Consider the following 10777-nt stretch of genomic DNA (forward strand, 5'->3'; position numbering starts at 1 on the left):
GGATGACACGACGGCCCCTCTCCACCAACGAAACCTTAACCCAAACCCCTGTTTACCTGTTTTTTTCCGCTGCCTTCTCTCTCTCTCTCGCTGATCAGTCTATCTTCTCTCCGCCTCCTCTTTCTCCCGTCTCCGATTCAAATGGCCGTTTCTCCGGTAGGTATGACGGCTGTTGTCTCGGTGGCGGCGCCCTCGACGTCCTCCCTCCCATGCCACCGGCCCATTCTCCTACGGGTTCCCCCACTTCGCTGCCCGTCCCGGCGCCCTCTGAACTCTTGGGTCGGCCGTCGCGCCAGCGCTCCCGTCTCCGCTACCCCGGCCGCCTCTTCCACGGACGAGGTCGCCGCAGTCTCTCCTTCAGGAGGTATAACGCGGACGCCCTTTTGCCTTTTCTAGTTCTGCTTCTTTTGAAACTTGTGAGGCTTGGCTTGCTTGATGCTGCTGTTGCCGAATTATTCCCCCTGTTTCTATCATACGTTCTTGTCGATGTTGATGTTGGACGAATCATGGTCCTCAGCTCAAGAAGTTGTTCTTGAAGAATTTGCATTACCTTGCTGATTTCACTTTTATATATGATTTGCTGCCTTGAAGGGTATTGGAAAAGTATGCCTTTTCTTTGTTGGTCACAACTTATAGGTATCTCATCATCAATGGGAACATAGTACGAGTGATCAAACATGCCACACTGGTGGGTGGAAGTAATTGAAATGCAACTAACTAAAAGAATTTTGAAGAAGATAAAGGGAACTTTCACCACACTGAATATGCCTTTTCCAATATCCGCATTGTATTCTATAAAGTCTGCAATTGTTTGACTGTGACACTAGAGTTATCATCTAATGAAATGCTGATTTATCTGTAGTATTATATACAGAAGGGAAAAGAAAAAAAACGTCCAAGGATTTTTAGAATCATCTCATGTAACTGACCTTTAACCAAACACGTGACTGTCTCCTGAATATCTTTTCCTCCTATGAGGACACTTATACTATGTTTTAAAATTCTTGAATCTGATTGGCCTTTTATTGGTTGATTATTGATCTATTGTTATACTATAACTAATCAAATCTAAATACGATAAAGGCCTCTGATTCAGTAGGCCAATTCCTTGAAAGACAGTGTTATTACTATATTCCAGCATTACAATTAGACAATGGAAGTGTCCTATCTAGGGACCAAATTGGTCATTTAATTTACTCAAGCTCCTTACGTCATCCATATGGCTTCCAATTATGAACTTGGAATTGTGAGTTTAGAGACTATAATGGTATCTCTGGTTCATTTAGCAAATACAGCATCATGGATAATTATATTCTTTCGTAGTCTTAGTTCTCTCCCATTCTTAACTTGCTTTTGATGTCAATGGAAGGATACAAAATGAGTTTTCCATGTATCACTGCCATCTCTTATATCACATTCCAAGGGAGCTAACATACATAAGAGGTGATCTGGGGTACCTTTGGATGATTCAGTAAGATTTAGAAATTATTTTAACATTTGAATGACTTAGTTCATAGATCTAGTCTATTTTGAGTGGCTACTGGAGACAATTGCATGCTATGTGTGTGTACCGAGTTTGTTCTTTAGCACACATTAGTTTAAGCTGTGGGAGAGCCACTACTGTTTAAGGAATACATTTTAGAATTTGAGGAGCAATTCAGCTATGTATGTAAGATCAGCAGGTTTCAGTTATTCTTCGCAAAACAAGTCTACTTACATCAAGCCATGGGTATAAGAACACTAGAGTCATGCTATAAAAAAATCTCGTAACGTAATCAAGAGCCACAAGATTGATTGGTTAAGCATGTGGAAGTTGCTCACAATACTGATGGTAAAACTTGACGGAAAAGGATTTTGAAGTAGCTATTTGTGGTAAAGCAAGTTATCCAGTTAAGAACTTCAATAATTTTTTGCACACTTTTTCTTAGGACTTCAGCAGGATATCAAGTGTGGAACTCAGTGTGAATGATTACAGAAAATTCCAAAGTAATAAGAATATGTACTTTTTCTAGTTTCAAAGATTTTCCATGTGATTTTTAGACTGCAGTGTTAATGGTACATCGATACCAAATGATATTTCAGTGCACTACACCTGTAAAAAATATAATTTGGAAGATGAGTCGGGCAGTGGCTCACAATACTCATGCATTTTTAAATTTTTGTAAGATGAGCATCTTGCTTTGCTCGGATGAGTGGCTAGGTAAGCACTTACCACCTTGGGCAATTTGGAACCTTGGTTCCTTTTAGCCCAGGCGTACCTTTGACAATACTGCTTGCAAATGGAAATTCAGTATATTGCCATATTTTGGGGCCACCACTGCCAACGTTTATTGACATGAGTGTTTGATTGCATGTTGGGTTTTAATATTGAAATTTTTTCTTTCTTTTATTTGGAAATTTTGTTCTTCTAGAGATAAGCTTTTTTTTCAGTTTGTCAGCAGGTCATCCTGTTGCTTTTTTACAAAATTATACCAATCAACTGTAATAAATTATTAGTCCATGTTATTTATGAGTGTATTATGTAAGTATGGATCTCATCTCTCTATCTCCCTGTCTGTCCATTAAAACTCCCCCAAAATAAACATTTAGATGTTTGAAAATCATGGCATTTGTGGCCATCTATTTTTCTATTCATCTTAAAGAAGTGCATTGAGGTATATGATCGTCATCTGCTTTTAGCTATTAGAAATTGCTGGATTATTCTGTAAAATTTAAATGAGATACTTGCTGCAGATTCGTCTAGTGGAATTGAGAACTTGGTGATCATTGGTTCTGGTCCAGCTGGTTATACTGCAGCTATATATGCTGCTCGTGCAAATTTAAAGCCTGTTGTGTTTGAAGGTTATCAAGTAGGTGGTGTTCCAGGAGGGCAGTTAATGACTACTACAGAAGTTGAAAATTTTCCTGGGTTTCCAGAAGGGATAACCGGTCCTGATTTGATGGATAGGTATATAAGTCATGCTACATGCCTAAATGCTTTCGCTTTGTAATTTTTTTCTTTTCTATATTAACTAATAAATCATTACTTGATTTTATAATTTACAATCATGACATTTGCGTAGGATACGACGGCAAGCTGAACGTTGGGGTGCTGAACTTTTTCAAGAAGATGTCGAATTTGTTGTTGTCCGGACTAATCCTTTCATCATCCGCAGTAGTGAGCGTGAGGTGACATTTACCTCTTTCTAGTTTCTACCAAATTCATTCTGAAAATATCCATATAGAAAAGTTCATATATGCTGCTTCGCAAAAACAATTAAAACAGAAATTTTATAATGGACCATATGCAAACTTTTTCCTCATCTATTTTATTGCATTGGAAGTCTGAAATCTCTAGGAACCTTGCCAACTCTTTTATTATCTATATGGTGCACTCATAATATCAATTAAGTGGTAGTTTGGTGCAAGGAACACCATCTCATGTAGACCGGCTATGTTGGTTCCTAGTTGGACCGGTATTTAACGATAGTCACTAGTGTATCGTATGTTGGTACAATGGTATGCATTGGTATTCCAAAAACAGCTCGAAATTAAAAAATCCCATTTTAATTTTTTCATATAATTTCTTGGTATGTAAACTATATTTAAATAAGAATAAAGTGTAGCTAAACCGTAAATTTATAGAAAGTATATGTTATTTGGATGAAAATAAAATTTTTCAACCTTGAATATAAAATTTTAAGGTGATGTTTCTATCATGTCTTACATTTTAATTGGACTGACATTTTTGAAACTCAAAGAGTACAGTTCCATGATAATCAACATGAATAAAATAAAATAAAAAAACATGAATATGGTAGGATCCTATGTAGAAATTCTCAAAAGGAAGTATGTTTCTAGTTTGGGAATCGTATATACTCACCATTTATATGTTTCTTGAAATGGTTCTCTTCTGTTTTTAGTTTCCTTTTAGCAGCATATATATGGCCAGTCTCCAGCTACTTATGCAGAATAAAAGGAGTTAATATTTGATCTTAGTTGGACCATGATGTGGCTACTTGATACTCTATTGAGAAGACATGTAACATGTCATATACCTAATAAATCATTAGAAGAAGTGTTATGTTTTTTTGCTGACTTGAAGATGTCCAATTACTGCTATATGGATATTGATAAAAAAAGGTTTATTCCTTGCCTATTATGTAAAAAACGATGAGGATTTTAGAAAAGGTCATCCAGCCATATAAAAGATATGAATGTCCTAAATTTTTTTAACATGGTAAAAGTTGATATTAAGCTAGTTTATTTGATGCCAATGTTCTTTTCTATATTCTATGTTGTGAAGTTAATTTTTTTTTCCTTTTTTGGTTTATGCATATAGGTAAAATGCCATAGTCTTATCATAGCAACAGGAGCAAATGCCAAAAGACTTAGGTTGCCTCGTGAAGACGAATTTTGGAGTAGAGGGATCAGTGCTTGTGCAATATGTGATGGAGCATCACCACTATTCAAGGGGCAAGTATTGGCTGTTGTTGGAGGAGGTGACACAGCTACCGAGGAAGCATTATACTTGACCAAATATGCACGCCATGTACACTTGCTTGTTCGTAAAAACCATCTGCGGGCATCTAAAGCTATGCAAGACAGGTTAGTTAACTTAATGCAATAATTTATTTTCCAGCCGAAGTCTTTTTGGGTCTTTATGATTTAAATCTTCATAATGAATGAGCATCTTTTTCTTCTAATAACAAAGCTCTTCTTATAATGAGCAAATATCCACGTAATATACTCACATATATGAGGAAACTAATCAATAATAAACCTCTACCTATTATTTAAATGAGCTTTGAAATCCTCCATGTTTATCTCTTTCATATTCCAAGATCAGTCTATTCTAGTGCCAGGTCATGGATATTCTTTTTACAACAATATTTATTGGTGGAAACTAGAGGGTGGGTCTTGGTGTCATGCTAAGGTTGCTTGCAATCTAGTTGAATAGGACTCGAATCATGGAAATTATCTTCATTCTTGCATGGTAGGGTTGCATAGATTGACTCTTCTCAGAGCTCTCATTGACCGTTCCCATACCCCTCATCAGTGTGGGACCTTGGAGTCTGGCAATCCTTTTTTCATTTATTGGACAAGATCGTATCCATTCAAGTTATTCAAAATTTTTTTTATTGGTAAGATGTCTAGAGCTCTTCATCTTAAAGTAGTTCATCATCTTGTTGATCCTATTCAGGTGTGTACTTTAATGCTGATAGAGTAAAATGTTACATTGTTTGCTGAAGTGAAAATTTTCGTTGCAGTTTGGCTTGTTAGACTCCATAATTTTGACATATATCTAGCTTAAGCTTTGTTGATCAGGTACCTTCTTGTATATGTAAACAGTTTTATAAGGTCTCTGACTTAATTTTCTTTGTGAAGCCCTCAAATTAGTGGACTAGCTGAATTGATCTCCTATGTCAGATTAGAATCTTTAGCAATCAACATACTTTGTGAAGCATCTAACTGGTTCAACTATGCCTTATTAGGATTAGGAGATCCATCTCACTGAGACCTTCCATTACTTGCTTGTCTACCTTACAAAATCTTTTCTAACCTATTTATTTAAATAGTCTTGAGGTTTTATGTCATATCTAATATTGTTGATGGTTAGATGGTTCATTCTTAGATTCTGGTTTGGGACTTGACTAAGTGTATACCCAAAATTGGATGATAATTTGTTGTACTAGTGAAGGTGCCAAAGTTCCAAATTGCTTGAGGAGATAGGTGCTTGGCCGAATGAAGCAACACACTCATTATTATAAAAAAATTATAAAAATATATAATTAAGAATAAAGACAAACATTAAAATAAAAACTAGATGATCATTAAAATAAAAATAGAAAGAGGTATATTGTGATGTCTTTGGCAACGGAGAGTGTGGCTGAGAGGGTAGCAGATTAATGTCAACAAAGAGCTGAGAGGTGGTGGGGGAGGGGGAGACTGGTGATGGAGACTTGACAACAAAGAGATGAGAGGGCAGCAGAGAGCTGAGAAAGCAATGAAGAGTTGAGAAGGCGAGAGGGAGCTGAAGGGAGATCAAGGAGACTGAGAGGTACCGAGCCGACAGTTGAGAGCTGAGAGGGTTGAGGAGACTAAGAGGGCGATTGAGAGGTATTGGTCCTCTTAGTGTTACTAAAATTAAATCTCATATCTTGTCTTAGTCCTATTTAATTTAAAACCATCGATTTCTTAGATTCAAGGTTTGTAATGTTGCACAATACAGTTCAATACAGGCAGTATTTATCAGTCCGAAAACCTATTGGTGCACAAACCAGGTGAAACCAAGCATTGTGTCTAGTTTGTAGTGTACCATTTGGTATAAGGCCTATACTACTTGGTACATCCAATACAGGGATTGTACCATCTGGTATGGGGCTTGTACCACCTAATACACAACGGTACAAGCCTTAAACCATGTCCTATTTTGCTTTTTGAGCCTTTTTTTCAGGCTTTTTCCAAAACTTGGTACATACTAGCGTACTGACACTACGGATTGGTGTCTAGTTTAAAACTAATTCAATTGGAACTCTCATCAATTGAGACAATATCATCAGGGAATAATGTAAACCATGGAAGTCTATTTTGTATATACTATAAGTTCATCCATTACCAATCACTGCATGAGAGTTAAGAATCATCGTTTGTGGATTAATTTTGGAGAAAAGAGTAAGGTTTAAGTTTACTTGACCAAACATTGCAGTGATTGGTTGCTAGAAAGCTATGTGTCAGTGCATTGAGCAGTGTGGACACTTGGTGTGTTTAAAAGTACATCATGCATCCTAGACGTGATTGAAAAATATGAAGTCTGCAACCAATTGAGGGTTTCTAGCTGGAAGTTTGAAACCAATAGAGGAACTTTGAAAGAAAAAGAGTTGTGATTGAAAAATATGAAGTCATTAAAAGTACACCAATTTCGATGCTTTGAATCAAATCTACTTTGTTATATGTTAGAAGTTAGAACAACTTTGCTCTGTTTCACATGTGAGAAGCTACTTAATCAAGAAAAGAAAAAAACTTGATTCTGCTTTAGTTACACCTGGGTACATGTTAAATTGATATGTTCAGTATTGTTGGCAGCTTGTCTTGGTATGATGTGCTGGTGGATATGCCTGGGTATTTTCAGTAATGAAAATGTTGGTAGATACTTTCTTCTTTGCACAAGGTCATGACGACTGCATGCACGATTGACTTTGTAGTGGTTGATAATTGCTGTCATCCTCTTGTTCCTTGTTTAGCCATCCACTATGGGCAACATGTTTCACCAAGCTTAAATTTGTGATACTAATCATGGTCCAATTGGGTATCTTTCTTCTGGTATAATACTTACTAAGACTACTTAATAACTTGTAGCAATCTGCGTATCTGACATAATAATAATCATTCCATTTGTAACTTGAGGATGTTCCACAGTTCTTTGTAGGTTATAAAGTCCAGTAATTAATCAACAATACCTTATTGTTTTATTACTTAACAGCTTTGATGGATCTTGTATACTGATGCAAGCAAGTTACTACAAGCATTGATGATGGTAAATATTCAATCCCTGAATGTTTTTTTAACAGGTTGATTATGGCGAATGTTTCACAGAGTATTCAACAACCCGAATGTCACAGTGCACTTCAATACAGAAGCCATGGACGTTGTTAGCAATAGCAAGGGCCAGATGTCAGGAGTTTTAACAAAAAGAGTTGATACAGGCGAAGAATCAGTACTCGATGTAAAAGGTCTATTCTATGGTATAGGGCATACTCCAAACAGCCAGTTGTTGGAAGGACAAATTGAACTTGATAGTTCTGGATATATCTTAGTCAAAGAAGGCACAGCAAAAACTTCAGTTGAAGGTGTCTTTGCTGCTGGTGATGTACAGGTAATGCTGATGTTTCTTTTTGTACTTGCATGATTGTTTTCTTGTCTTATTTAATTCTAATATTTATTTTTCTAGACTGTTTTCCATGATATATATTTGTACTTCATCGAGATATACCATAATTTCTTGATAAATCTTCACAGTTTTGCATCTTGTAAGATAGAAGGAAGATGAACAACACCCTTTGCATATGCTTAAAGCAAAATTAACATGGTAGTAGTTAAATAAAAAATTATTTGTTTGTGTTGTTTTGTAACCAGGATACCTTGGATTGGGGGATTTGGACCCGATCCAACTTATTCATATAGGGTTGGTGATAAACCCAATATTGATAATATCTTTTATCTATTTCCAAGGGTGAAAGAGTATAGAGGCTGTGATGGCAGCAGCAGTTGCTGCCACCAATCTGATGGCTACTATCCGACTAACTGTAGAGATGAGGATAAGACTCAGCAGGATCAGACACAGAGAGAGAGAGAGAGAGAGAGAGAGAGAGAGAGAGAGAGAGAGAGAGAGAGAGAGAGAGAGACTGTGTAATGTCGCTGCTGTGATATGGTTATGCAGAGTAAGTCACGGACAGCAGACAGGCCTTTGATCTACTCCTTGAGTGGTTTCACGTTAGCCTCGTTCGAATTAATGATATTTAAGGATTGATCTGGTTACTAAATAATATTCTAGAATGTTATTTCTGAATATCCTTTTTAACATATGTTATCCAAGGTTTCTTTGCTTCTATATTTTCAAACAAGGGCCTATTTTCCTTTTTTGGCTAGGATTTTTTCTTGGAGTTATAACCCATGTCGAGAATCTTCCTGAAGTGACCAAGTGCTGTCCTCATGAAAATTCTAGACATACCTCTAAACACACTAGAAGTCCATTTTGGTCCCAGAGGATGCTAGATCTGGTTCGATTGACTTAAATTGAGATTTGATCAAACACAGTCTGCTTTGTGATGGATTGCTACTTTGGGACTATCAAGGGTTGGGCCACGGAATATACCTCTTTCTTGGGGCAAATTAGCTTATATTTTGACTCTCTTCAAATCCCACATTAATCTAATCCGTGAAGTTGACATTTCTTTGTCATACACATATTATACCCCATTGACTAGGTTAACTTAAACCTTTTTAACTGAGGAGCATTTGGATGGTCAAACCAAAAAACACCAACTTAACCTTGGTCAGAAACCAAGCTCAGCCTAAGTAAACCATATGCAAGTTAAAAATTTTTTAATGTGATATTGGATTTGTAAGTTCCAGGTCAAAAACTGAAAAATGATCTGGTAGAAAAACTGTAATTTATGTTGGGTTGGAAGTTGGAACAATTAAAATCCAGGATTCTCACTTTCTTGTTGGTGATGGTAGGATCATGAGTGGAGGCAAGCGATTACTGCTGCTGGTTCTGGATGTGTTGCTGCTTTATCTGTTGAAAGATATCTAGTTTCAAACAATCTTCTTGTTGAGTTCCATCAGGTAATATATTTCATTATAATTCAATCAGATATTACTGGCTTATGTTACTGTGAAATTCAATCTGATGGCTACTACTATCTGACTAGAAGGTTAGTTGTTGCTACTGTGAAAACTTAATGGATGTAAACCTAAATCCAATAAAGTTTTACCTTTATTGTGATTAGATGGTATACTAGAAGTTGCATCTTTTAGTATACTGATTCACTATGTTCAATTTTAATGTACATCCAATGTTTCAGTATTGATTATTGGGCCACTTATAATTTATGGTAAAAGTTAACTGTTTTGTTTAATCACAATTGACACCAATAGAGAAGATGTTAAGTCAAACTCATAAGCACCTGCCATCATGAACATGAGTGAATACATTTAAATCAGTATGCCATTGTATCGTTTTTCATTTTTAACAGCCTGTAACTGAAGATGTCAAGAAGGAACTTACTGACAAGGATGTACAAATGGGTTTCGATATAACACTGACAAAGCACAAAGGACAGGTAGCAGAAGTTCATTTCATTTGATAGTGTACCATCAACATGAGAGCTTTTATTTTACATCACTTTAATTGGAGCTGGATCTTGCAGTATGCACTTCGGAAGTTGTATCATGAAAGCCCAAGGTTATTATGTGTTCTATATACAGCACCAACATGTGGTCCATGTAGGACACTGAAACCAATTTTAAGCAAGGTACCATAAGATTATTCCTTGAAAACAATTATTCATGTACTTGTATGCCTAGATATTTAATCTCAGGTTTGTGTTCCTTTTTATAGTCATTATTATTTTTCATATTGTCCAAAACTCCATGCTGTATCTATTGTCTAATTTTACATTGATAATAACAACAACTAACCTTCTAGTCCTGAATTTTTTGGAGTGTTACAATAAATTAGAATCTGGTAATTGTAACTGCACATGTGGGAACCATATTATGGCACACTGGGTATTGGGATCATGGCAGCATACAAGGAACATGACAAGACAAACCGAGATGGAAGAACAGAGGGATTTCTTGTTCTTTCTTTGTTGCAATAATGGTAATTATGTTGGCCTTTGAACGACAGAGCGGTTTCAGGATCTGCACATGCTCATCAAAAATACTTGGCTAGTTTTTTTGTTACTAGGTGTAATTGAGCTAAGCTATAGAAAGATCACCAATGTCTAAGCATCAGTTGGAATTAATGTTGAGCCTAGATAAATGATCAATCTGGGCTTGTTACATTATGATTAATTGTTAGATTTTGAGCCTAACTTGAAATCAAGCCAATCACAACCCTCAATGAAGTGGCTTGATGAGCTAAATTCATATTTCATCCATGACTGAGATGGACTATTGATTTAAATCCTTTTTAATCTCAACTTTGAAGAGTGGTTCAGGCTTGGGTGTATTGGTCTTCTATGGTGTTATATTATTATCTCAACATACCTTGTTACTTGGGGTAAGCAAT

At 36.3% G+C, this 10777-nt stretch overlaps 1 protein-coding gene across 1 annotated transcript; it reads left to right on the forward strand.

Annotated features, from left to right (window-relative positions):
- LOC135671564 (thioredoxin reductase NTRC-like) lies at positions 1-10231 on the forward strand. Its single transcript, XM_065179767.1, has 8 exons — positions 1-364; positions 2734-2947; positions 3063-3168; positions 4322-4587; positions 7576-7855; positions 9220-9327; positions 9738-9824; positions 9912-10231. The coding sequence occupies exons 1-8, from the start codon at positions 142-144 to the stop codon at positions 10023-10025; spliced, it is 1398 nt and encodes a 465-aa protein (XP_065035839.1). The 5' UTR covers positions 1-141; the 3' UTR covers positions 10026-10231.
- The last annotated feature ends 546 nt before the right edge of the window (positions 10232-10777 follow it).

The sequence above is a fragment of the Musa acuminata genome, unplaced genomic scaffold, assembly GCF_036884655.1.
Source record: "Musa acuminata AAA Group cultivar baxijiao unplaced genomic scaffold, Cavendish_Baxijiao_AAA HiC_scaffold_1141, whole genome shotgun sequence".
In the NCBI taxonomy this organism is placed as follows: domain Eukaryota; kingdom Viridiplantae; phylum Streptophyta; class Magnoliopsida; order Zingiberales; family Musaceae; genus Musa; species Musa acuminata.